The sequence below is a fragment of the Misgurnus anguillicaudatus genome, chromosome 5 (assembly GCF_027580225.2).
Source record: "Misgurnus anguillicaudatus chromosome 5, ASM2758022v2, whole genome shotgun sequence".
NCBI lineage: Eukaryota > Metazoa > Chordata > Actinopteri > Cypriniformes > Cobitidae > Misgurnus > Misgurnus anguillicaudatus.
The window spans coordinates 30,178,132-30,205,992 of record NC_073341.2 but is presented as its reverse complement, the minus strand read 5'-3'; the positions used below and the strand labels follow the sequence as shown (position 1 = coordinate 30,205,992).

Genomic DNA, 27,861 nt, shown 5'->3' with positions numbered 1-27,861 from the left:
TATGGCTTCATGTTTACATCATTTCTTTTGTGAAACATTTACATTTTTATAATTTGAATATATAATAATAAATAATGAATATGTTATTGCATTATTTTTATTTATTAAAATAATTTTAAACTGCTATAACAATTTCTTATTGAATATTTTCACCTTAAGTGTCTTCTTTAAAACAAGACAAAGATTAGGCTTCTAGACCAACAAATGCCAGAGTTGTACATCACATTTTCACCCCCCAGTTAAACAAATTACAAGGACACAAGCAAGCTTAAAGCCCCCTAACCTAAAAATGCAGAAAATGAGTCGCCAGTGTGTGTGCAGAAACATCCTGTTATTATACAAATCCATCTTTTCTTCTTTATGTAATCTCCTTTAAACCGCAACAGTCACACAAAACAGGCTGTTGGGGATCACCTAACAATGTGATGTCACATTGATTACGCCCCAACCATCACAGACTCCGCCTTATGAGCGCGTAGTTCAACCTTCTGCCAGAGACACATGTTTTAACGTAGTCCAAAGCACATAAGCGCTCTACCCCTACTTTGCATATGAGGAGGGGAACAGAAGCTTTCTTTGCATTTAAAGAAACACACACAAAAAACAGCACGTTTTTCATTGCAGCCACAAATGGCCATGTTCAACATCGTATAATTTAAGATCTGTGGTGTATTTTGAGCTGAATCTTACAGACACATTCCGGGGATACCAAAGATTATTTTCTATATTGCTGAAAACACCTATGTTAGCGGCCCTTTAAATGTTTATTACCAAAGGCAGGGAAATTAAATACTGCTTGGTCACATTAACAATAAGATTGTTATTTTTTTCCTTTCTTCTTGCCACCTTTCCCATCTTTTTTTGGTACGTCTTCATCACCATCTTTACCAAGGGCAGCCTTAACCCTCTTCTTGCCAAGGGGCGTCTTGGCGTACCAGTTCTGCGGAAACACAACAGAGTCTGTGTAAAATATACAGAGAAGATTCAAATTTTGAAGGTTTACTATACTTCCCTCTTAGATGGACAGAAGCAAGCAATGATAAATCATACCCTCACAAACATTTATATTTGTTTACTTTAAGAGCTGCTTCTTCTTCCTGAAACACTGGGTCGATTCTTGCAAGCGGAGTCACAAACTCTGCAGCGGTTAGTGGTCGTTTTGCAAGTTGCTGAATGCGGCGTTCGGTCAGGACGCTATTAACCACCTGCACCATGTGACCCGGCGTATAGCCATCAGAGATCTTCGCCAGAGAACTCAGATCCAGATTGTTGGTCGGTTCTCCTCCATTCTTTTTTATCAGCTCTTTCCACATTACTGTTAAAACATACAGGCGTATGATTGAATGCCATTCTGATATAGTTTTAAAGGGATAGTTCACCCAAAAATAAAAAATCTCTCATCATTTACCCACTCTCATGTTGTTACAAACCTGTATAAAAATGCTTTGTTCAGATGAACATGAAGGAAGATATTTTGAGGAATGTTTGTAACCAAAAATGTCATGATTCCCATTTACTTCCATAGTATTATTTTTTTCCTACTATGGAAGTAAATGGGGCTCATGATCAGTTTGGATACAAACATTACTCAAAATATATTCCATTGTGTTCATCCGAACAAAGAAATTTATACAGGTTTGAGAGAAAATTTCGGGTGAACTATCTCTTTAACTTCACTGCCATGCATTAATTTATAAATAAATTTATATTTTATAAAGTTGTACCATTACACGATCAGCAATTTGCTGACATTAAATATTATTTCAAAATATAATCTAGATTACCATATCGTGATGCATAGTCTGGTCTAGGTATGAGGATGATCTTATTGTAGAATTTGCATAAGGACTTTAGGTCTGCACTGTGTGGATCATTTGTTGTTCCCACTACCAGAACACAATCTTCTCCTCTGATGGACTTGAGAATCTTGGGCAAATCTTTCTTCAGACGCTTTGGATCTAACTGTGTATGAAAGCAAAACAGTTTATTATGGTACACATTTGATCTAAAAAACAGTCACAAATGGGTTACATTAAAAACTCTGTTACCTCCTTTTCATCTTTTGGTACTTTTTTGTAAAACATCTTTTCAGCATCTCCAATCCATATAACAGAGGGCTGCATCAATCTGGCTACCTGCATAGAATGTCAAATATCTTAAAGTAATGGTTCTTAGTAGGCCCAGTGAATTTCCATGACTTTCCAAGTTGCTAAGTCAATAAGGTTTTTTTTTTGAAAGAAATTACAAAAACACTTAAAGCTCACATAACACAGACTGTTTTTGCCAATCTAATGTTAATCTTGGTTACCTATAGAGTAGTATTTCATCCTTCATATGTCCAAAGAGTCTTTCGTGTTGTCAGATTATTAAAAGACCTTTCCGTTTTTTCTGGAGAAAACGGTGGGCGTACTTAAAGAGTTACGAGTATGCACAGCTTTTGGAAACTAATTTAACAGCTGTGACATCGATGGAAATCAAACTTTTTTTTAAAATAACTATGACTTTCATCAGATACAGCCTTACATATATGATCCAGAGTCGGATACTGAGTCAGTTATTGATCAACAGGAACAACAGCAGCAACGATAAACGGCAGTAGTTGTGACTCCTAAACGGGGTCTTTTAAAGATGGGACCGCTCCATCAGTTGTAAACAAGTGGCAAATCCGGCATCAAACTGAGCCTTGTTTACACATTTTTTTTGACACTTTGCTTATGTTTAGCATGAGGGTTACAACTCTTAAACTGTGTTAATAAGTCAGATGAAATAGCATTATCCCCCCAACATAACAAAAAAATTAGATTTCACTACTTTTTTCAAGTTTTACATTGCATGAACCCTGTCAATACCACAGTGCTGTTTACCTTAAACACCATATGTAGCATCATCTGGAGTCCACTTTTACCAGGGTATTTCCCAGCCACATTTAAAGGTGAAAGGTCAAACAGGTTGGCTCCAGTCTCCTGGCAGATGGCATGGACCAACATTTTCTTGCCTACTCCTGATGGCCCCGCTAGCAGCATCGACTTCACTAGGGGAACTTTCTCATGAACTGTTTGGGAACCTATAGGGCAAGAATTTACTTATGGGTTCATAGGTATCAAATATAAAATTCTGCATTTCCAAATTCCTGCATTTCTTTTTTCTTTCTTTCTTTCAAACAGTTTTGAACACAGTGATGAGAAAATAAAAAATATGAATTTTGCTGAAATGTGTCACTTTTAAAGTATTTGTTTTCATCAGTACTCACCTAATGGTAAGACAGCATACAGGGCTACAACTTGCCGAACATCAGATAAAGATGGCATAGGTTCAATATCAGATTGTCGTAAAGTTGTGCCAAGATAACTATAGTCCCCTGTGATAAATAAACATAGATGTGTCCAGGTGTATTTAAATTGTTAGGTAAAGATACGTTATATACATCTTATATTAACAAATATTAACTAAAATGTGTACTTTTCAAGGAATATGTAATCTTTCAGTATTTAAATACCTAGATAATCTTGTAGTTTAACACTGTTTGGCTTTTTCAGCAATTCCTGTTCAACCAGCTCCTTAAATAGTGATTCTATAGTCCTAAAAAACAGTTTTTGTAATAATCAATTCAATATTATTTAACATTTAAATCTAAAGAAAATGCAGAACCATCAATAATTAATATAATATTAGTTATTTTACAAACCTATCCACTGTAAGATCTTTGTCCTTTTTCTTCCTCTTTCCATTTTTTGAAGCCTTCTTTTTCTGTGTAGTTAAAAAAAGGTGCAATTATGACAGTACAATGTGTAACAGGCTGAAGCATAGTTCCAATCTAATATATTCAATATTATGCAAATAATTCAACAGTGCTGTATAACATATCAACTTGAAGGGTGGGGTTTCGTAAGAAAGGGTTTGTCTTCAATTCAATTATCAAGTCAGGTGTACTTGCTTACAGCAGCTTTACTATAAATTGTAGTTATTGGCCATTTCTTAAAGGGGTGGTTCAATGGTATTTCATGCATTCTGACTTATTAACACAGTTTAAGAGTTGTTTCTTCATGCTAAACGTAGTCAAAGTGTCAAAAAGCAGTTGGGCGTGTTACCGAGTATTTCTGTGCCGAATGCACTTTGCCAGGGTTCGTACAAGTTTCGGAAAGTTTTTGCGATTATGGGCCCAGCTGACGTTTCAGGGGTTTCTATACGTATCACTTCTTTATATGGGCACTTCCCCCGGAAAACCCCGCCCACCCTTCAATCAGCGGGAGACGCTAGAACTTACAAAACATCATATCACGCGACAGCTTTGTTTAATTTCAAAACTTAACAATGGCATGAATGAAGAAGTGTGGTTTTGGATGGAGAACAAAGCCAGCCTTATGAAAACAATGGATATAGTTTGTTTATCCGGGGTAGCAGCGGAGTTTTGCGTGTGTTTTTGATGCGCTGGATTTCATTGAAAAGTCCCAACTGGGTCATGAGTTGCATGCGGTAAGTAAGACTTCTGTCTTATGTTGGAAATAGGCATGTGCATATTATATTAAAGGCGGAGTGCACAATGTTTGAAAGCCAGTGTTGATATTTGAAATCACCTAAACAAACATGCCCCTAACCCAATAGAATCTGGACCTTCTTTTAAAAGACCCGCCCCACACATACGCAACCCGGCAAGGATGTCAGTTAGTAGACACGCTCCTTACTGCTGATTGGCTATAAGTGTGTTTTGGTAGTCGGCCCGTCTCATTTTCCAAAGCGTTTTTCAAACATTGTGCACTCCGCCTTTAATGACACGAACATGTAGTGAATCTTAAGTTAAACAGTGTAGTATAGTGTTGCATGACTCATACTCGCTCCTCCCGCGGTAGTAACTCCTTCTTCTTTATTTTTCATACGTTATCGGAAAGAATCAGTAAAGCTAATCTTTTTTTATAAATTTGATAAAACGAAAGACTATTTGGAGATAAAGAATGTAATACTACTTTATAGTAGGGCTGGGCAAAAAAATAGATTTTCCGATTAATCGTTTTTTATAATGTGGTCTAATAAAAATTGATTCTCAAAGAGCAAAATCAATTTTTTTCTTTCATATTTATTTCCACAAACATTGAACGTAAGATTAACTTTAATCTAATTACCCACTTGAAAACTGCTGTTCACTGTTCTTTTTTATTAATATAGTATTTGTATTAAATCTATATTCATTGAGTTGAATCGAGAATCGAGTATAAAAACCTACCCGAGAACCAGAATCGAAAATTGAATCGAGAATCGGAATCGAATCGATAGCTTGTGAATCGAAATCGAATCGATCGGGAAAATCTGAATCGATACCCAGCCGTACTCTATAGGTACTCCAGATTAACATCAGAAATGCAGAAACAGCGTTTGTTATGGGAGCTTTCATCGAAAGGCTGCAGCCTCCGAAGGTCGCATATGCAGGGTGCATACGTCATCAAGCCTGGTTTATTTAAGTTAACTGAGTATTACATTCGCAAGTCATAAGCATATTACAACAATTTACGATGAACAAAGAATAATAGTCAACTTTATAATTGTTAATATTCTGAAACAAGACCATCTTTATAACGTATGCAGCCTACAAATGCGACCTCCGGATGCTGCAGCCTTCTATTAACTGTACTTTTGCAGCCCCTTTGGACTTTCCGATCTTTTCTTTATCCACAGCCAGTTTCCAATTAGCCAGTTCCTGTCTCATCAGTTCATCCACCTGTAAACATTAATACAAATAATTATGAAGAAAATTGTGGATTTTTGAAAAATGTAAAAACATACAAATATTCTGTCATAACACACTGTGAAATCACCTGTTTTCTAATTTCCACCTCAATTTCTTTTCTCTTCTCTTCTTTTATCAGCTCTGTCTCATGTCTTTGACCGTAATTCTTCGTCTCGTTTCTGTTTTGCCAAACCGCTGCAGATCAGATGAAAGAGTTACATTTCCTCCCTTGAAAAATTTTGTTGTGTTATTGTTACACAAGTATATAATTCTTCGATTCTTCCTTGCCAGCAAATGTTTTGTGTCCCCTCTCAAGATCTTCCAAATAAGCGGATGGTAGCATCTTCAGTCCAGGCTCTTCCTCCTGTGACATTAATTTATATTATGTACTCTAATAGAAGAAAAGAATTAAAAATAATAAAATTCAGTATTTGATACCTCATCTTGGACTTTTCCTTTGTTTTTCTTTCCTTTTTCCTTTACCTCCTCCTTTCCCTTCTGCTTTTTGTTGGCATCTTCCTCTTCCTTAGCAGCCAGCTCTTCTGCCAACTTTAAAAAGAAGCATGTTTTACACAGCAGATCGTGTCACTGTAGAAAACCAGTTCATTCCTAGGGGTTCACATACTTTTTCTTGCCACTGTACCTCCCATTCTTATGTAATAAGATATTTAAGTTTGCATACAAGACAAAGCAGACAAAAAAAGTCTCAAACAAAAGTTGTATTAAGCACGTTTACCTGCTCAGGTGTTTTATCAGCAAACAGAATAGCTGAACCTCCATCCTCCTCTTCTGGGTAATCAGGAAATGAACCTGTGGCATCACTGTTTAAAAATACTTAATTTAGGCATCTGCATAAGTTTTTCTCTACCATGCTCCTGGTGAGCAGACTTCAGTTACAACCCAGGTCCATAAACAGACCTTGATTAGCTGGTTCTCCTGTGTTTGGAGCTAAAATCTGCAGGACGGTAGCTTACCAGGAGCAGGGTTGGAGACCCCTGCTCTAGGCTGATCATGCTGTAGATCACAGCCCTAGCAATGCCAAGGTTATTGGTTCGATTCACAGGGAAAGCATGTACTTTTACAAATGCATAGTTTGAGTGCATTATAAGCTGCCTTGCTAAAATGCATACAGTAAATATCTTCTGAAAATTAATCTGCTCTGTAAGTAATATCAGTAAAATAATAGGTCTATTTATGGTCATTCATAATTAGATGGTGATTCAATTCCACTCACCGACACTCCAAGAACCACTGTCGAATCTGATTTTTCATAGCCTCTTTTATTTCTGGGCCCTCCACTTCCCTCAGCTGATAAATAACAGAGCCAATGGACTTCTGATAGTCTTCTTCATGATCTTCTTGTCTGATCCGTCGGTTGGCCTCATTGTTCTGGACAGTCAGTGTCATTGGGGATGGATAGGACAGTTTTGGATCCATGGCCTAAGAAGTGTTTAAAAAAACAGTATAATGGTTCCATCTACTGGTAGCATATGGTGGTGACCATTCTCAATGTGCTACTAAAAAAACATGTATGGTTCACTAATGAATTTGATCGTTTTATTGATGTGCTTTACATGCCATTTAAAGTTTATAAATGGAATCAATACAGTATGCAATTAATTTTACCATTCCAAGAAATATCATTTCCTCTTCCCAAAGCTTTTTGGTCTTTTTTCTTTGCGCATAGCCTCTCCATACCTACACAAAGATTTTGATTAGTTTACGACGCCCAGCTTAAAAAAGCCTTAAGATTAGGTGAACAAAGTAAATGACTGCATATCTGCAACCTATTGGTCTCTTCAAAAATAGGTACTGTTTAGTGTCCAAAAGTACATTTCATTACAGTGCCAATCACGAAAGCATTATTACTGTACTTCTGCAGATGAAATCTCATACATTTGGTAAATAAATGTAAAGACATTTTAACATACAGTAACGGCATATGGGACCTTCTGAATAGTAACTGCAGCCTGGTTGGTGGTCATTTCTTCATGTTCTTTCTTCTGTCTCTCAGAACTTTTATTGATCTCTCTCATGAACTTTGCCCTCAGTCGACCTTGTCGTGCTCTTTCAGACACCTGAATGATTTTAACTGCTCTCTCCAGGGTCATCATACGCACTACAGGAGGCTTGCAGAAGCAAGAGAGAAGTCATATCTGCACATCCTAACCAGTGATTGTGTTTTACATGTAATTCAACATAATGAAAATTTTTAATGAACTCACTTCTGGCTTGTCCATGGGCTTCATTTGATTTAAAACAGTAGCAAACATTGCATCTCTTTCCTGCAGTACTTTGCTCCGCTCTCGGATGAAATACCTGGGGATTGGAATCTCAAGGTCCTCCTTCAATGAAGAACAAAGTGAATACGCAATATTTTGTCATATGCTGTTTTAAACAGATATTGCTGATTTATGTTCAGACTCGAATGCTTTGTGTGTAAAAAGTACAGAACAAATACATTAAATTCATGAATAGAAAATGCTCCATTCAAACTCACAGGGGTTAATTTCAGATCTTGAACGACGTCATCCATATAGTGGTACTCTGAAAATTCCTTTTCCACCATTTCATTTTTGAGCTCCAGAATTCGTCCCATCACACCTTCCAGCACTGGTCTAATGACACGCCTCTTCTGAGGGTGAATGATTTGGTCATAGGCCTCTTCTAGTTGCCTAAAAATCTGAATGTAATGGACGTAGAGGGTGACAAGCCTTTGAAAGAACACCACTCTGTCTTTCTCAGGGCGGTGAGGTTCTTTAGGAAGTTCTTGAGCAAGCAAACAGTTGAGCTCTTTGTGAGCTTCTGACCAGAGTCTATTGTATGTGCTGTTGGAGACAAGCTTTGTTTATCATTGAGCTAATGCAAATAAGCCAAAGTATTTACAATTCATTATAGTAAAACATATTTTGATTATTATACATTAAGATGCAATATAAGTATATGTTTTACTTTTAAACATACTGTACGTTGAAATATTAAAGACTGAGTGTAAAAATTATGTGTTTAAATAGACGTAAGCGTAATTGTATAGACTACAAACCTGTGAGACATAGTTGTCTTCCAATCGTACATAAAACATCCACACTTCAGTGTTCTTTTCAGCGTGTTACTTCAATAAACAAACTATACAAACATAGCGACAAGAACCTTTAACTACAGACATTTTCAGAGTAAGTTAGCAGTCGCAACCTAACGAGCCTGAAACTTGTTGTCAACTTTGTTTCTATAGTAACGGAAGATCAAATAACAGCTACATTTTTTAGTTGTGTTCCACCTCAGACGGCCCTGCGCAGACCGATTGACTATGACATCAAAATATCGCGAGCTCTGCTTAATCAGCGCATAAATTCGAATAAGCTAATCGCGCTCGCGGTACTTTGATGTATAAATCTGATCAGTCGGTGCAGCAAAACTCCTCAGTTTGGCATTAAAAATATACAGACAGAGTTTGTTACCCCGATTTGTTCACTTTTTGGACTGTTTCACGTGGTCTATTATAGAATAAAATATAAAATACAACTAAATAAAGTTTTGTCTTTTTAAAAATTCACAGGAGCGTTTCAGTGTTTATTAGGATGGCTCGTGCATTTTAACTGTTTCAGCGTGTGCATCAGTAGCCTATGCAACGTTGTTTGGGTGGTGAAAATGTAAGGTAATACTATTTTTTTGTTTCAAAGGAGAAATCCGCACTACCATAGAGCAGCTATTCCATATAAGAACAAGACAATTTCTTTATTATCTTACAGTCTGTGGGACCATTTTTTCACCTTTTTGCAACCGAAAGGTTCTGTGGATCTTGTGTCACACATTCCTTATGGAACCATTGTGCCTGACAAATACCATATTTGAAACCTTTATTTTAAATATTAAGCTACATTTTTCAGAGAGCAGAACATTTTAAGTCCCACTCAGTCTGGTTTCCGACAAGGACATAGTACAATTACGGCTGTAACCTCTGTTATGAATGATATTGTTAATGCTTTGGATGACAAAAAGTCTTGTGTTGCTTTATTTATTGATTTATCTAAAGCATTCGACACTGTTGACCATCATAGATTGCGAAACATAGGTTTTAGTAGCAATGTGCTAAATTGTTTTTCTAATTACTTGAGTGGTAGAACTCAGTGTGTGGCATTAGATGACTGTACTTCATCCCTCATAGAAGTAAAAATGGGTGTTCCTCAAGGATCAGTTTTGGGCCCTATTATATTTTCTATTTATATAAATGATTTAGGTTTGAATCTGGATCAAGCTAAGGCTCATCTGTATGCAGATGACACTATTCTGTACACCTCTGCTAAGTCATTAAAGGAAGCAATTCATAATTTACAGTCTGCCTTTAGCCAGGTACAAAAATCTCTGGTAGGATTGAAGTTGGTATTAAATGCTAAAAAAATAAAATTAATGGTTTTTACACGTGCATGTCCTCTTATTGATTTTAACATCTTAACACAAAGTGGTACTCCAATAGAGAGAGTGAGTTCCTACAAATAACTAGGTATGTGGTTGGACGATAAATTGACTTTTGGTGTCCATATTGAGAGCCTTTTAAAAAAACTCAGACCAAAATTGGGTTTTTATTTTAGATTAAAGACATGCTTTCCTTATTCTGCAAGGAAAAGGTTGGTGCAGAGCACATTTTATCAGTTTTAGATTATGGTGACCTCATTTATATGCACTCTACTTCACTTTTATTAAATAAATTAGATGTAGTATACCACTCAGCTTTGCGTTTTATTACAGGTGCAGCAGCTAGCTCATCACTGCATTCTGTATGAAACTGTACAATACTCCTCCCTTTCTCTCAGAAGGAAAATTAATTTATTAATTTTTATTGCTAAAGCATTAATGAGTAAATTACCCCTCTATATTTCAAATTTGCTAATTTACCAGAATATTGTTTACAGGACAAGGTCGTCAAAGAAAATACTATTAATTACTCCATTAACAAAAACAGCTATTGGTAAAAAGGCTTTCTCAACATATGTACCAAATGTCTGTAATGAACTCCAAAATACTTTAAATTTAGTATCACTTCCATCGATTAATACTTTTAAAAACCTTTTAAAGTCAACACTGACTGAACAATGCAACTGTTTTTAATTGAGTATCTTATACAATTATTTTACTATGTATAGAGATTTGTGGTGTATCATGTAATTTATGTTTTGTCTGTTATGTATTGTAACTTGGCCGCCATTCTTGGCCAGGACTCCCTGGAAGAAGAGTTACTGTAACTCAATGGGACCTCTACTGGTTAAATAAAGGTTACATAAAAAATAAATAAAAAAATAATAAATTTAATAATAAAATACAGATACAGGAAACCTGAATCAGTAAGAGAAAAGAAATACACATCACAGGGAGTATGGATGCAATGCAATGGAACTGAGACAGCCTTTTAAATGGTCAACATCAGTGTCCTCGTCCTGACTGACGTAGGAAGGCTGAATCAGATGTACCCTAAATTACATGTAGTTTGAATAGATTGGTGGAAGGTCTAGAATGAAAGGCCATTTGGAATTTACCAAACAAATTTCTATCAGTGAATAAAGTAAAGGAAAATACATTCAAAATATTACACAGATACTATCCAGTGAATAAATTTCTTGTTAAATTCAAAAAGGATATTGATCTAAACTGTTCTTTTTGTAATACAGTAGAAGAAACTTTATTTTATTTTTTTGGCACTGCTCTCACGTAAGAAACTTATGGAAAGATTTATCTAGATTTATAATTGAACATATCTACCTCACCTTTTCTCTATACTTAAAAAATGTTTTATTTGGTTTTACGAAGATTCCCTCCAATAAAAGAAAATAATATTTTATCATTAACTTTATTTTAATTTATGCAAATGTATATATTCATAAATGCAAATACCGTAAAGATAAACCTTTATTTTTGGTTCTTGAAAAAGACAATTTTTTCTCAAGTAATAAGCAACTAAAACATATTCAATATCTGAATCTTTTAATATTTTTTTGTAATTCCTGATTTACCTTCCCCTGGCTTTATGTATGTTTACTGTTCATTGTATTGTTGTGTTACTTTGTTTGTCTACCTTGGTCGTATGTAAATTGAATTCATTATAATAAAAAAATACATGTAGTTTGAAAACACACCACGTGATGTCACCAAAAAACAATGATGTTGCAGCTTCTCTCTAATCAGGTTAGATAAGAGTTCACGTGCGCATTAATACGTCATATGTGAAAAGTAAACCACAACATTCCAATAATGACTTATTTAGGGCTATATAGATTCAGGGCACAAAATAATTTTCTCAGAAGTTTTGAGTAGTAGACATTTAAATGAAGCAAAATAATATTTGGTATGAAACATGCACACATTAAATTCATATTTTAACATTAATGCCTTAACAAACCAAAAGAAGCAATTATAGGACCATAATTGTTAACTTTTCACTATTTTCAGAGCATTACACATTTTGTTCTGTACACTGTATGAACTCATGTGGATTTGGATGTCAGTTGGGAAAACAGTTTTCCTTAAATTCCCATGTGAAGTGCGCGTTCAGTGACATCCCTGTAGGAGTAACAGTGAACTCAAAGTACTTTTGACATTTTACTTCTTGCAGAAAAATATTAATGAGCGTATAATGTTAACAAAATAATGCAAATAATATTTAAATGTAAGTTTAAATGATATCATTAAATAATATTATACAAAATATGAACACTAATTATCCTTGCTGTTAAACTTTCGGTCTGTAAGTAGGCGACAAAATATTAAGAAAACTGGAATTTAATCGTTAAGTATGTAAGACCAGCACGTACAGACAGAGCCATGTGCCAAACTTGAGCTGGGAGGCGGAAACAGGGCTTACCAGGATAGCGCGCTTAAAGCAGTCACAAGATTCGACCATCCATCAACAAAAACGTCCAGACCTTATTTTCATACCCCATTAACAATTAAGCAAGTTTTAAAATCGAGCTTGTGTCTAGCCTACGGATATTTGAGCTTCCCCGTCATTTTCTTTGGGGACATGGCGCAATGGATATCTCCAGAACCATTTACGCATCCATTCTGACAGGAAAAGAAAGGAGAAAGGAGTTTAAGACACTTTTTACAGTTTACTGTATAGTTTCTATAGTTCACTTTTTATACGTCTGTGATGAATTTTAAACGAAAGGAGGGGCGAATGTCAAAGGAACTGACCACTAGTTGAAAAAACTAAGAGAAAGATGTCTGCATTGCTTGCCACCCACCCGAAATCGATTGCATTACATCCAAGAAGCTTCGCACTTGACGTATAAAAACAAGACGCATGTTCTCAAGAAAGAGTCGAGACAACGGGATCCTTTTAACATCGCCTCACATCAGGAACTGTTGGGAGATTTGTTTTTCTCTGACAACTTTGCGCACACGTCATTGAAGACAGAAGCACCCACCAATACATAACCGCGTAAGTTACTTTAAGTTATTAGTTATTGTATAGAATAAATTGACTTGTGTGTTATCTTTAACTGCGTTTTATAGATCTCTAAACTATGCCCTGAAATAGTACAGATTTAGATCTGGAATCTGTGGAGCGCATTTTGCGCGCACTTAAGTTGTGCGCACTTAAAATGTAACGACTCTTTCTGCTTGTTTTATTCGTTTATCAGGCTTGAAAGCCATGCGGGCTGAGAAGAGATGGCACATAGTATTGAGTATGATTATTTTGCTCATCACCTCCAGCCAGTGCATGGACAGCATGGAGGTAAAGGAGAAAGAAAAGCAAACTCTGCTTAACCTCATCCTGCAAGTGGTCGGGGACAACCAACCTACATCCAGCAGACGCATCACCAGTGGCCTCTTCTCTGTATCTCAAGATGTTAAGTTTTCTTCGCGTGAAAAGACAGCATATTTGTCCAACAGCAGACCAATAGGTAAGCTGATTTAAGATCAGGTGATAATACGAAATGTAATCCTTGCCATTAACTCATTCTTTGTTAGATGGAGTTTTGCTGCATATCCAATGCTGTAATAGCACTTTTAATGCTATAATCACTTTGCATGCACAGGAGACTTTGGTCATATGAAGACAGGTACAAGAAATAATAACTATAATAAGAAACAAGCATTTTGAAAAGTAAGAATGAAGACCACTGTTCAGACACTAGCTGCTTTGATCAGCAGAGGATACAGTAGTCTTGTTAGGCAGGTCAGATAATGTTAAAGGGATCTTTGTAGATCTAAGAACTGGAAAAGGCAGGTTTAAAAGCTTAAAAAGTCATTAAAAGTTGAATATTTTTATGAAACTGTGTGAGCGTTACAATTCTGCGCTAAGAATCCATGTGTTAAATTTATGTGCATTTCAGCCCCTAAAGTACAACTATTCCACCTGCTTAACAAATGCATATTTTAAAAACATTACTATTTCTTTAAAAGAGTTGATACTGTCAAATGTTCTAAAAAAGTGTCAAATGTGCAGACATTTATACATTCGATGTATACTAACAAATGATCAAAATTCTTTTAAACAAAACAACCATTTTGTCAATAACTTTCCGGTTGCATGAGTGTACTATTAGGAAATAGAAATGACAGGGTAAAGAATTACTTTTGTTTTATAATAGTCGAAAAACATTATATATAACTAAAAACAAACAATTACATACATATACAGTATAGGGATGCATAACGATTAATCGCGATTAATCTATAGCAGAATAAAAGTTTTTGTTTACATCATATATGTGTGTAAACTGTGTATAATAATTATGTAAATATAAATATGCACACATGCATGTATAATTTTATGTATAAAGAAAAAAAATTATATATTAAGTATTTATATATAATATAAATTATACATAAATATACAAATGTATATAGACACATGTAAACATGTCTTAAATATAAACATGCATGTGTGTGCATTTATCTATACAAAATACACAGTTCACACACACACATATATGATGTAAACAAGAGCTTTTATTCTGCTATAGATTGATCGCAATTAATCGTTATGCATTCCTAATATAAGTACAACAGAATTATGAACAAATGTGAGTGTGTTTAAGAGATTAGATGTGCATTTAAAGATTTATGTAATGGAGGTTGTACTTAATGCTCAGATTCTGTTGGGAATACACTACTTACTGGTCTAACTGGTTCAATAGTGTTTCAGTTTAATTTATATCAATGTTAATGCGTATTGTCAGTTGTTTGCTTAGTTTTGAGACACATAATTTCTGTTACACATGAGAATACTTCATTTCACAGAGACAGACCTATGTATTTGTGGTATGTGGCTTCATTCCCTGCCATAACAATTTTTGAATTTTTGCCAGATTTTTGTTTAGGTTCATTCAAATTTGGCTATTTAAATGTCTCAGCCATAACAAGAAAAAAATAAAATTGGAAACCTGTGCAAAAGAAATAAAATGCACCAAAAAATGCATCTTTGGCCTTTGATAGAGTTTATGTGCACTCCTTGTTTAAATGAGAATGAGCTATTGTATATTCCAAACAGTTAACACAACAATACCATTCATCCTTTTGAATACAACAGCTCATCAACCCACAGATTATAGATGGTTTCAGCAGTAACAACATAAACAAGCGGCTGTCGTGGTCTGCACGTAACTTCCGGTAAACGCCGCTAATAATAAATAACAACAAAGTACTTTAAACGTAGTTTATTTATATAACAAGCAAAAAACAACAACACATAGATTACCTAGGAAAATAAAACATTTGTTATTTGAATTTGTTCAAGAGATCAGTTTAGCAACTAGTCAGAGCATTAAAAAAACAAAACCGGAAGTAAAGTTCGGATCCAGACGTGTATCACGTGCGTCCGATGAAACCGTCTATAGGGAGGTTTCTAAAAGGTGCATACCTACAATATTTCAATTGCAAATGGAGAAGAATTCCCTGAACAGTTTGTTTGATTTTATTTTATACATATAGAAAGTTACAATATCTTAAAGAAAAGGAAACTCAAAATCATTCATTATAATGTCTCTTTCTTAGGGGGGTTAAAATTAGCTCCTGTATGGATTTGTGGAACTGACGTTGATAGGCATTATAACTGTGTGTGCATTAATCTTCTTACTCCAGTAGGCTGTAACTCATATGGTACATGTGGGAGCGGTGTTTCAGGGTCAGGCAGGCCCTTAAATATAATTAGCGAGGACCCCAAGCTTCCAGCAGATTTACAGGGCGCTGGATTATAAATATGGGATTGCATTTTAGATAGGCTAGTCCATTTTCTTGCGTCAAACATGTGGTCATCCAAGTTAGACATGTGTGATTGTAATCAGTTACATCATAATCTTGAGAGGTGATATTTTTAAGAGGACAGTCTGGACACTAGAAGCTTTTGCAAGGTCAGGAACAGGATGTTATCAGAATTTATTACAGACAACAGACTTGATCCAAGACATGAGTGAGTTGAAGGGGACATTTCACAAGACTTTTTTAAGATGTCAAATAAATCTTTGGTGTCCCCAGAGTATGTATGTTCTAGCTCAAAATACCATGTAGATAATTTATTATAGCATGTTGAAATTACCACTTTGTAGGTGTGAGCAAAAATGTGCAGCTTTTGTGTGTGTCCTTTAAAATGCAAATGAGCTGATCTTTGCACTAAATGGCAGTGCCGTGGTTGGATAGTGCAGATTAAGGGGTGGTACAGTATTATCCCCTTCTGACATCATAAGGGGAGCCACATTTCAATTACCTATTTTTTCACATGCTTGCAGAGAATGGTTTACCAAAACTAAGTTACTAGACTGTACTTTTTCACATTTTTTAGGTTGACAGAAGCAATGGGGACACAATTATAGCACTTAAACATGGAAAAAGTTAGATTTTCAAATTCATGACCTTTTGCTCTGTTAACGCAATGCTCTACTGAGATATACAGGAGCACATACATAACGTCTTTATTGACTTTTTAAAAATGCCAACTATTTGGGAGTTAGGATTGGAGTTGGTGTTTATTAATAATAAATGCAACACTCAAAAGTCAGTGGGAAAAACCGTAAACTGATATCATGTGCTAAACAGTGTATTTATTGACTGAGCTGGATGCAAACTGATGACATAATCATTACCAGACTATATGAATCACATCCATTTATTGCATCATAGTGGTAACTATGAGTCTTTGGGTTCCAAAACAATTTTGCAAAAGATTCAGTTTTGGTTATTGATGAGTAACCCGAAGCTTTTAATTCCTAAATGATTGCTTTAAACGGTTCAGCGTTGCCCTTTATTTATCAATGAAATGTGTCGAACATTAGCGTCTTTATTTTGTACAGTGGTGGAAATTCTAGTATGGAGCTTGTGTTGTTTCGCTAACATTAATACTGTCTATTCATTTTTGTTTTTCAGATATTGTCCAAAGAGACACAAACATAAAAGATAAATTTATAGAACACTTTACAGGTAAGACAACATCAGTCTTTTCGTTTTAGTCCAGTCTTATTAGAAATATTTTTCTCCTGATGAAAATTAGGTTCAGTTAGGTTCAGGCACCAGTACTTTAGGTTAACTCAGGTAACATGTTCCTATAGCCATATGGGATAAAATACAGGAAAAAGGTTTCTTCGGGAAAAGCATTTTAGATGATTATTCATTGCAGAATGTTGGTTTAATTGAAGTGAAAATCTGTTATCTGGAAGTTTGTACAATGAATCTTTGTAAGAGCTTTGTTGAAATGATTAAGCCTCTGCCCTTATGGTCGCATGTCAAGAGAGATTTAGCCTAATGCATGAACAGTCATTCTGAAAAAAGCTAAATGATAAAAGACGTCATTGGTTTTAAAGTAACTCATCTGTAAAATCTTTATTGCCACCTTTTTTATCAAGCAGGACCAGTTAAGTTTCCATCTGAATGCAGGACACATTTCCATAGAATTTATCACAACACAAGGGATTGCTCCAGACCAACGCGTATGTATCTTACAGTAAAGTAATACACCACCGTTTTTCAATTTTTTACTAGGTTTTACATCCACTTAAATGAATTAAGTTCAAGTTTATTTTACATACCTATCTTTTTTTAATCTGTGAACTTTTAATCTTTGTACAGCACTTTGTGAATGTGTCAGCATTTAGCCTTATTCATTCCTATGGCTCCAAACAAAAGTTTTATTTTGTGCCACCATACTTACTCGTGTAACTATTCATGTAACAGTCTTTAAATAGTGAAAACATGGAAGTGTTTGGTGGCTTCTAAATTCATCCCTGTTTGGAGCGATAGGAATAAATGGGGCTAGGCTAAATGCTAACACATTCACAGACGTTGTACAAAGATTAAGAGTGCATGCATTGAAAAAAGATAGGTATGTATTAATTCATCTAAGTTGAGGTAAGAACATAGTAAAATATAAAAAAACGGTGGTGTTTTCCTTTAAGCCTTACTTGTGATGTGAAATGTTTTTGTCCCACGTCATTACTAACTTTATTACCTAAATTGGTCATGTTTATTGTACATATATGTGTGCTTGTTTTATAGAAAGAAGCTCCATGTTTATATTTCTCTAAAACAAAATAAATATGAACAAAAATCGTACTGTATTGCACCACATCTGCAGTTTTCATTCACCCATAATCCTCGTGGGCTTTTAGAGCATTCAGTAGAGAACTAATAGTCAAGCCTCTATCATTACCTGTTCATTTCAACATGATCTCTTGGAAAGTCGTGTTATAGTCACGCAAAATTTGATACATTTATTTTTTGTCCATGGCACAAAACTCAGCTTTTTCTTGCCTTGAGCACGAATGTCTTTTTCGTGACACTTGCACAAATTTTTATATATAGGTTCTCATGTCCGTGGCACGACTTTCTTTTTCATGTCATTTTATGTATTGTTTTCTCCTTTTTTCCTATTTTTAAATCATTGTTGCTTGGGGTTGGGGTTAGATTTGGGGTTTGGGTTAGGATGTACTTTTATGTATTGGTTTCTACATGTTTTCCGCTTTTAAAACGATTCTCGTCTCGAGTTGGGGTTAGAGTTGGGTCTAAAAATGGAGCAGAAAGTGATTTTAACCCAGTGGCGGTCGGTGACTTCTTTTTTTGTGGGCGCTCGATGCGAAGTTCGTCACAACATGTATGTAGCCCGTCATGTGTGTGGTTCGTAATTGTAAAATATGTGTTCTGCGCGTCGAGTGATCCTATGTGCATCACGTGTTTTGTCAAAATAAGTGCTTGGTGCAGACGCGTCCAAAGGGTTTATGATAAAAGAGACGCTCGCGTTTGCCAGATACTCGCATAATCTCATGCGTAATCAGAGTTTACTGTTAAGAAAGTGTCTTGCGTGTATTTTGTGAACGTGAGCGGGTTGTTTTTCATAAACCCTTAGATGCGTCTGCAGCAGGCACTACTTTTTGACAAAAAACGTGATACACGTGGTTCACATGACGCAACAAACACATATTTTGAAAACACAAGCAACACACATAACACTCCGAACACTTATTTTAAATATGCGCCCCTCGGTTGAGCAGTCATGAGCAGCCACTGTTAACCCCAAGTGACAATGGTAAGAAAATAGGAAAAAACTATGAGAAAACAATACATAAAATGAAACGAAACAGAAAGTCATGCAGCGGACACGAAAAACTATTTATAGAAATTCGTGCGAGTGTCACGAAAAAGCTGAATTTCACAATTGACAGAAATAAATTAATCAAATTCTGCGTGACTATAACACGACTTTCCGTGAGATCAGTCTGGTTCATAGAGCTGCATAACATTTTAAAATTAATTGTCAAATCATTTACATTACATTTTCACTGATTTGGCTGATATTATTATCAACAACCACTTCAAGGTGTATCAATGACGTTTGCAGTCCTAACGCAATGCTCTACCAATTGAGCTACAAGAACTCAAATCCCATTAGCCAACATAGCTGCCCAAGAATGGATAACCAGATGCATATTTGGGTCACAGTTTCTACTTTTTGTTTTCGAGTAAAAACATTTGTGAAATACTGATCTCCCATGGAGAATATATAGCTGATGTGGTTCCTGTGGTATTACAACAATACAGTGGGCTTGTGTAGAGGTCCTTGTTTAGAGTAAGATTTGTTAGACATTTGGAAATGTCCTTCTTGATGGACAGGAAGTCAACACACAATACCTTGAGAATGATACCGTAACAGCAGTGCTTGGAACAGAACGGCAATGGGATGTTCAGACTTCACAAACACCATTAAGGGTGAAACAATGTGGTGCTTGAACCCACACAGTCATTTTAGTCCATCAAGTACATTACTGGGGCAGGGAGATAAAGCTATTTACAGGGATCCATCTCAGCCCCAGTTCACACTTTACACGTCAACCCATGATGGCATGAGAGCTCCACTTAAAACATGAATTTCATCAGTGCACTTCAAGTACTGGTGTTTGCGTCATGCTACGACATAGGCCCAAGTGTGACTGCCTGTTTTAACATTGAATGAGAACATTTTTTAATAGTTTTCTCCCATTTTTGTCTCTGACAGATTATAAAAGATGTGCACGATTGCTAACAAGGCTAGCTATGAGTCCCCTTTGCACACAGTCATAGAAACCGTATGTAAGTACAAAGATTTGTTGCTTTTGTGACTTTTTCTCATGCTACTGAACTGATGTTGTATGCATTAAAACATGTTGAATTTATTCATTCAGTTACTTACAATATTTGTATTGGCATGATGTACATACTGTATGTGTTATCATAACACTGAGAAGAAATATCTTGGAGGACAACTCACCATAACCATATTTGTTTGAGAATGTAGTAATTTGTAAAATGATATTCAAGCCAAACAGTTTGACAGTTTGATCATGGCCATCTGGTACTATTTGAAGCATGAAGTTAATGCATAAAGACAACAACAGTGAAGTTGCATTTAAATTCCACTTTTAAATTTGCATTGCACGCATGCAACTTAAACCACAACTTTGAAACTTTTTCACAATTGAAATGCCAGTTATATAAACATTGTGTTATAAATATTTATATTTATGGTCAGTTGTTTCTATTATGTAGATAAACTGCTGTTTATTGAAAAAAATATTTAACGTTGTATGTGTTTGATAAATTGCAAAATGAAATATTTAGATATGAAATAGCCTAGAAAAAAATTCAATCGATTGCAATTATCAGCGGCGGATCAAAATATTTTTTCTGAGTGTCATGTGTTTTGAGCGTGTTTTCAAAATATGTGTTTGTTGCGTCATGTGAACCATGTGCATCACGTGTTTTGTCAAAAGAAGTCCCTGCTGCACGCGCGTCAAAACCGTTTATGATAAAAGAGACGCTCACGTTCACAAAATACACGAAAGACACTCCCTTAACAGTAAACTCTGATGATGCGTGAGATTATGCGAGTATCTGGCAAACATGAGCGTCTCTTTTATCATAAACCCTTTAGACGCGTCTGCAGCAGGCACTTATTTTGACAAGACACATGATTGACTCGACGCGCCGAACACATATTTTGAAAATACAAACCACACACATGACGGGCTACATACATGTTGTGACAAACTTCGCATCGTGCGCCCTCGAAAAAGAAGTCACCGGCCGCCACTGCCGATTATTAAGAATGATATCTGCCGATACCGCTCGTTTCGTGGATATGTTAACTTACATTAACTAAATTTTGAAGATACAATTTTCTAAATGTTATTCATTCATGTAATAACCATAAATATTGAACATTAAACTAGTGAATTTTCTTTACATTTTCTATACACAGAACTCAAATTCATTGGATTTTCCTGTTCTCTTTTGATTGACAGGATCAACCCGATCTCACAAATATCCGTGAAATAGTCACGCATTATTTTGCACAGTTTTGCGTGTCACATATTTAAGTTAAAGTATTTGAAGTATTGGTTTATACTATTTTTTCATATGCTTTCTAAACCATTGTAGCCTGACGTTAGGCTTAGAGTTGGGTTTGGGTAAGGATGTCATTTTATGTAACAGAAAGTTGTTCTAACCCCAAACCGAAGCGACAATTGGAGAAAATAGGAAAAACAGTTGAGTAACCAATACGTGAAACTGTCACAGAAAATAAAAAGTCGTGGCAGGGGCATGGTGGAAATACGTGACAATGTCACGCAAAACTGAGCAAAATATGCGTGACTATTTCACGTATTTTGTGAGATCAGGCTGGACAGGATATATGACTATCGGCTGTTTTCAGTGCTTTTACCGTCCAATACCGATTAGTGGCCGATATATCGCCGCATTTCTAATAAGAAACTAGTCACTTAAAGCAAATGAAATCCCAAAAACGCTCATCTATTACAGAATCAAGCAGTATTTAATTTCCTAGAAACATATTTGGAGAATTTTAGAGACGCTATTGAATGTCTGGACAGTGACATCATCAGTATGACAGCTATAGAAATAGACATTCAATGAACGTGTTAGTGAAAGGTGAAAGAATCCATTACCATCTGAATGATGGTGAATTATGAGGATTTTATTAGGTTATGATTACTAATTTTCCTCTGAATCAATTAGAAACAGTTAAATTGTCTTTTATAATGTGAATAAGTGGTTTCCACTGAAGTGGATTAAGCTGTCTGAAGTTCATTGTTTCTGTATGTGACAGGTTGAGTCTTTGAAAACTGTTTCGCAAGTGTAATTACATAATCTTCAAAGCCTCACTTAAAACCAGAGAGTCAGTGTATGTTGTATTGTTAAAACACTTTTCAAACTATAATTGAATCTATAAGGTATTGATTTGAGGACTACATTTAATACGATTAAATATTTAAACAGGTATTGTTATTGCTATAATCAGCATATTGAGTCACTCAAAATTCTGTATTTGCCACAGGTACAACGGATATAAAAGAAGAAACTCGGGAGATGTTGAAGTAAATATTTTTCCAAGGAAGTGCCTTCAAAATACTGCAGTTAACTTATTTTTTTCAATTGCTGTCATTTTCATTTCACAGCTTCAATACACTGTTATCTCTTTTATCATGATTTATGTGTGTGTGTGTGTGTTAAAATGCTTTAACAAATATGGTTTTGTTTAATAGCTTTGCATTTTGTATTATGAGTTTTAAAGAAAGTATATTATTTAACATGCCTGCCAACTATTTATTAAAATGATATGTAAATATTATGTTCTGATATATATTTTAATATCATTATACCATCATTAGTCCTAAATTCTTGTATTTTGTTCCAAAATTTCAAATGTAATTCTAAATATATTATTTTATTCCTTACACTTAACATTTGTGATTCTAGACCACAAAACCAGTCATAAGGCATGTATAGGACAATATTTGGCCGATATACAACTATTTGAGCAAAAAAATTATTTATGAAACATAATCTTTACATAATATCCTAACGATTTTTGGTATTAAACAATAACTTTGACCCATACAATGTATTGTTGGCTATGCCCGTACAACTTAAGACTGGTTTTGTGGTCCAAGGTTACATTTATTTGTGTATATGAAACCTGGAAAAACAACACTGCTTACCATGCTGTCATAACCATGACATTTATCATTGGCACATACAAAATTCAAAGTACAAATTACTTCAAATGATAAAAACACATTGTTGTACTACAACAATGGTATTATTGCACTGATGCTTTGAAAAAATAAAAACATTCAAGCACAACTACTGTTTCCTGTACTTTTCCTTGTAATGTTTGTTTATAATATTTGTGATGCAATCTGGGAAAACCCATAATGGTGAAATTTTAGGTTTTGACACCATATGGAAGCTGGGTTCAAGCTCTTTTATAAAACAAAAGTTATGGTTATCTAAAGTCCAATTTTTGGGGAAAAAAACGGGTTTAAAGACAGGCAATGAAATAAAAGCACAACAATTAAGTATTACAAGTAAAAGTCACTTTACTGTGGTAAAAGACTTGTTTTAGTCACTGTAAATTTTTTTAAAGATACAAAATGGTCACTTTGAGGAACACATGACACTTGAAAACATTTGAACATTATTATTATTTTATATTATCTGAACCATATTTAATCACTTATATTGTATTTTACTGTTACTTTTAGTAAAGTTTTACATTGTTTATCATGGGCATAGTATTTGAACTTTTTGTTTAGATGGCATGACTTTTACTTTGTAGCATATATTTAGAATAGCAAGCACAGCGCAGGTTGCGCCAATAGCAGCAGCATGACGATAGCATGACTAGGGTATCATCATTGGGACTCCTCCACTTAGTAACGTCTCTCTATCATCTGATCCTTTATCTTTGGATGTAATATTGTCCAGTATAACATTTAGGGGCACCAGGATTGAGCAGATTGGCACAATCATCATGTATATCAACAGCTACTCGGTTAGACTCACTGATCTTATGTGCTCCACAATCTTATAATAACTTTTACATACAAAACATTTACATTAGAGTTATTTTTTATTTTTTTTAAAAATGTTTCAGCACAACATCCGACGGATATTCCCAGATAGCATCACATTTATATATTGGTATATTAATACTCGAATGGAGCAGATTTCATAATAGAAAAATAATTATTTAAAATGATCTTACAATATTACATGCAGTATACACTCACCTAAAGGATTATTAGGAGGACTTCTTCAATTTCTCATTAATGCAATTATCTAATCAACCAATCACATGGCAGTTGCTTCAATGCATTTAGGGGTGTGGTCCTGGTCAAGACAATCTCCTGAAGTCTAAACTGAATGTCAGAAAGGTAAAGAAAGGTGATATAAGCAATTTTGAGCGTTGTTGGGGCCAGACGGGCCGGTCTAAGGTATTTCACAATCTGCTCAGTTACTGGGATTTTCATGCACAACCATTTCTAGGGTTTACAAAGAACGGTGTGAAAAGGGAAAAATATCCAGTATGCAGCAGTCCTGTGAGTGAAAATGCCTTGTTGATGCTAAAGGTCAGAGGAGAATGGGCCGACTGATTCAAGCTGATAGAAGAGCAACTTTGACTGAAATAACCACTCGTTACAACCGAGGTATGCAGCAAAGCATTTGTGAAGCCACAACACGCACAACCTTGAGGCGGATGGGCTACAACAGCAGAAGACCCCACCGGGTACCACTCATCTCCACTACAAATAGGAAAAAGAAGCTACAATTTGCACAAGCTCACCAAAATTGGACAGTTGAAGACTGGAAAAATGTTGCCTGGTCTGATGAGTCTCGATTTCTGTTGAGACAATTTAGATGGTAGAGTAAGAATTTGGTGTAAACAGAATGAGAACATGGATACATAATGCCTTCTTACCACTGTGCAGGCTGGTGGTGGTGGTGTAATGGTGTGGGGGATGTTTTCTTGGCACACATTAGGCCCCTTAGTGCCAATTGGGCATTGTTTAAATGTCACAGCCTACCTGAGCATTGTTTCTGACCATGTCCATCCCTTTATGACCACCATGTACCCATCCTCTGATGGCTACTTCCAGCAGGATAATGCACCATGTCACAAAGCTCGCATCATTTCAAATTGGTTTCTTGAAAACATGACAATGAGCACAGTCACCAGATCTCAACCCAATAGAGCATCTTTGGGATGTGGTGGAACGGGAGCTTCGTGCCCTGGATGTGCATCCCACAAATCTCTATCAACTGCAAAATGCTATCCTATGGCCCAACATTTCTAAAAAAAAAATGCTCTCAGCACCTTGTTAAATCAATGTTACGTAGAATAAAGGCAGTTCTGAAGGCGAAAAGGGGTCAAACACAGTATTAGTATGGTGTTCCTAATAATCCTTTAGGTGAGTGTATATCAAGCTTTGCAAAAGCGCTCACTTTGTGAATCTCAGATGTGTCAGACTGCATTGCTTTTGGCATGTTCTTTATGCTTTAAAAGCATTTTGAGTACATTTCTAATTCTGACTCCCTTAATTATTATAAAATATATTTTTATTTTTAAATCAGTTCAAGTTTAACACAAATTATTCAGTAATAGGATTAGAAATAATTGAGCAGACCTACTTATTTTGATTGTGCCCGGGGTTTTAAAAATGTGGTTGCTTGTTTTATCTCACACAAAAATAAGTACATAAACAGGAGATGTCTCAATTGTGCAAACAAATCAAGATTATTTACTTTTGTAGATTTTGTTTTTGGATTAGAATGACAAATATTTTGCAATATAAAAAGTCCCCCTACCAGGATTTTTGCCAAAGCTGAAATGGTGTGATAGATCTGAGAACAACTAAACTGTGGTATAATCTAAATCTCTATCATAACCAAATCATTTGTGATCTGAAAACAAACATGAAATATGGCCCTGAGTTGTTTGATTGTTACTTGGAGTGTGATGTAAACGTACAAAGTCCACTACTTAAAATCTGTGCCAGAACTCACAGTACAACAAGTTCTCACGACAAAATGTCTGTGAAAACTCCCCAAAATGATAAGTAACGTTTAACAAACAGCAAATGCTTCATGAAATCTCCTTTATCATACACTGTCATACGGTCTCTGGACATTTTAAAGGTATCATCAAACATTAGTAATTTATTTTTACTCTCTGGTGTCCAATTAAAATGTAAGATTTTATGACCATTTTATTTAGTTCATGACCATTTACCACCCTCTCTCTGAGCTTTTAAATTATTCGGACATGCATTTATGACTTTAAGACTCTTTAAGAACAACAGAAGCAAAGCCTACAGTTATGTCTATAGTTTCACCTGCATCATATGGGTTATTCTACAGAAAAGGTGGAATTCGGGTGATGGAAACCTGTTTAAATGAACTTCTTTCTAAATACCCAAAATTTCTATAATAGCATTAATTAACTTGTCAAATTTATGAATCCGCAAAACGGGGAGCTTAATCCATGTTTAATATTTAATACATTTTAATAAAGAATCCATGATGTTGTATCTTCAATACCTGACAAAATGAGAATATAATAATAGATAATGAATATGATAAAACTCATAAACTTAAAAATTTTTCCATTTTGTTTTGTTTATGCTTTTATGTTGGTCAGTTAAAGGATTAGTGCTTAGGAAGTACTCATTAGAGAAGACGGTAACACCAATGATGGTAACACTAATGACAATTTACAAGAAAAACTAACATTTTAACAAAATGGCTGCCATTAGCCATGTGCTATTTCATCAGAGATGTAACAATCACATACTTATTCAGTATAATGTATTTTTATGTAAAGATCTTAACACTCCCAGCTATAAAAAAAAAGAGTAACACTAATGACATCCAAATAATCCAAATAATCATGATATTTTAGACAAATAAAGTAAGACATCTCACAAACCTTTTGCCTTCCTCCACTGCACTTCTTCCACTGACCTCTTGACCCATAAAAAACTTCAAAGAGCTGATTCATTGTTTCAAAATAAAAGTGCTTTGGGTAGGGTAACACCAATGACATAAATTTGGGGGACAAATATTTATTTGATATTATTCATATTAATAGTGTATTTTTACCATTTCAGTGTTGTAGTAAATTCATACAGGGTTAAAGGTAAATGTAAATTAGATATGTTTTATAAAAAACATGGTTTTAAATAATAAGTACACAGTTCAACTTCCATGTATGATCATAGGGACAGGGAAATTTTCAGGACCAGACATTTAAAAAAAAAGTTTAAAAAAGGAAAAAAAAATAAAATTACATAAATAAACTCTCTCATCATGTTAAGGACAGTCTTTATTTAATATATATCATTATGGGATTATTGGGTCAAATTAAATGATTAAGGGGTCTGCAAAAGCAAGGGACAAGCATTTCCACATTTTTTGTAGAATGACCCATATCTCCATGTAGTGTCTCTTTGTGACAAAGCTACAAACAAATCATTACTGCACTGTCAGAAAAAAATGTTATTTAGGTATATATATCTATTTGATGCAAATTATGTTTTGAAAGGGTACCACCCTATAGGGACTTTTTTTGACCATATTTATTCTGACAGTGTAAAATGTGTTAAAATAAGATTTGATAAGTGATCAGGGACCTTCATGTCCACCTTTTAATGTCATAAACAATAGTCCATCAATGACGTCACTACCCCTCTGTCAAGAGAAGATTTTTTTCCTGCTCCGTAAAGATTTGGTGAAGTCTAATACCATCAGGAAATAATTTCTTTCACCATTCATCATTGTTATCTTGTCTGACATGGTTTGAGTGGTTTTTGGAGCGTCCTATA

General features: G+C 35.1%; 2 protein-coding genes across 9 annotated transcripts; one reads left to right on the top strand and one right to left on the bottom strand.

Moving 5' to 3' along the window:
- Positions 1 to 83: 83 nt before the first annotated feature.
- Positions 84 to 27,259, bottom strand: LOC129414900 (dynein regulatory complex protein 11). 5 transcript variants are annotated; one of them, XM_073867970.1, is made up of 19 exons: positions 26,967 to 27,259; positions 8,220 to 8,547; positions 7,945 to 8,064; positions 7,651 to 7,848; positions 7,346 to 7,417; positions 6,954 to 7,159; positions 6,456 to 6,540; positions 6,158 to 6,268; positions 6,008 to 6,083; positions 5,808 to 5,914; positions 5,624 to 5,710; positions 3,686 to 3,747; positions 3,497 to 3,579; positions 3,251 to 3,358; positions 2,865 to 3,064; positions 2,049 to 2,135; positions 1,785 to 1,962; positions 1,057 to 1,315; positions 84 to 940 (listed from the first exon to the last, which is right to left on the bottom strand). In XM_073867970.1, exons 1-19 carry the CDS (start codon positions 27,011 to 27,013, stop codon positions 757 to 759), a joined length of 2,598 nt encoding a protein of 865 aa, XP_073724071.1. In that variant the 5' UTR covers positions 27,014 to 27,259; the 3' UTR covers positions 84 to 756. The 5 variants fall into 5 exon arrangements, with proteins under 5 accessions (XP_073724071.1, XP_073724072.1, XP_073724073.1 ...); XM_073867971.1 differs by having other exon boundaries at positions 7,669 to 7,848; XM_073867972.1 differs by having other exon boundaries at positions 1,077 to 1,315; positions 26,967 to 27,257.
- Positions 12,504 to 23,341, top strand: alkal1 (ALK and LTK ligand 1). Of its 4 annotated transcripts, none has more exons than XM_073867969.1 (6): positions 12,504 to 13,151; positions 13,427 to 13,617; positions 17,078 to 17,131; positions 17,554 to 17,637; positions 20,196 to 20,269; positions 22,533 to 23,341. In XM_073867969.1, the coding sequence occupies exons 2-5, from the start codon at positions 13,434 to 13,436 to the stop codon at positions 20,258 to 20,260; spliced, it is 387 nt and encodes a 128-aa protein (XP_073724070.1). In that variant the 5' UTR covers positions 12,504 to 13,151; positions 13,427 to 13,433; the 3' UTR covers positions 20,261 to 20,269; positions 22,533 to 23,341. The 4 variants fall into 4 exon arrangements, with proteins under 4 accessions (XP_073724070.1, XP_073724069.1, XP_055024893.1 ...); XM_073867968.1 differs by having other exon boundaries at positions 12,525 to 13,151; positions 13,354 to 13,613; positions 17,077 to 17,131; positions 17,557 to 17,637; XM_055168918.2 differs by having other exon boundaries at positions 12,532 to 13,151; positions 13,354 to 13,617.
- Positions 27,260 to 27,861: the final 602 nt, after the last annotated feature.

Coding starts and splice junctions, on each gene's coding strand:
- alkal1 (XM_055168918.2), top strand. CDS start 13,365: ATGCGGGCTGAGAAGAGATGGCACATAGTATTGAGTATGATTATTTTG. Junction 13,618..17,077: donor GTCCAACAGCAGACCAATAG/GTAAGCTGATTT, acceptor TTTGTTTTTCAG/ATATTGTCCAAAGAGACACA. Junction 17,638..20,195: donor GGATTGCTCCAGACCAACGC/GTATGTATCTTA, acceptor TGTCTCTGACAG/ATTATAAAAGATGTGCACGA.
- LOC129414900 (XM_073867970.1), bottom strand. CDS start 27,013: ATGGGTCAAGAGGTCAGTGGAAGAAGTGCAGTGGAGGAAGGCAAAAG. Junction 6,269..6,455: donor CTGATAAAACACCTGAGCAG/GTAAACGTGCTT, acceptor TTCTTTTTAAAG/TTGGCAGAAGAGCTGGCTGC. Junction 2,136..2,864: donor TGCTACATATGGTGTTTAAG/GTAAACAGCACT, acceptor CATTCTATGCAG/GTAGCCAGATTGATGCAGCC.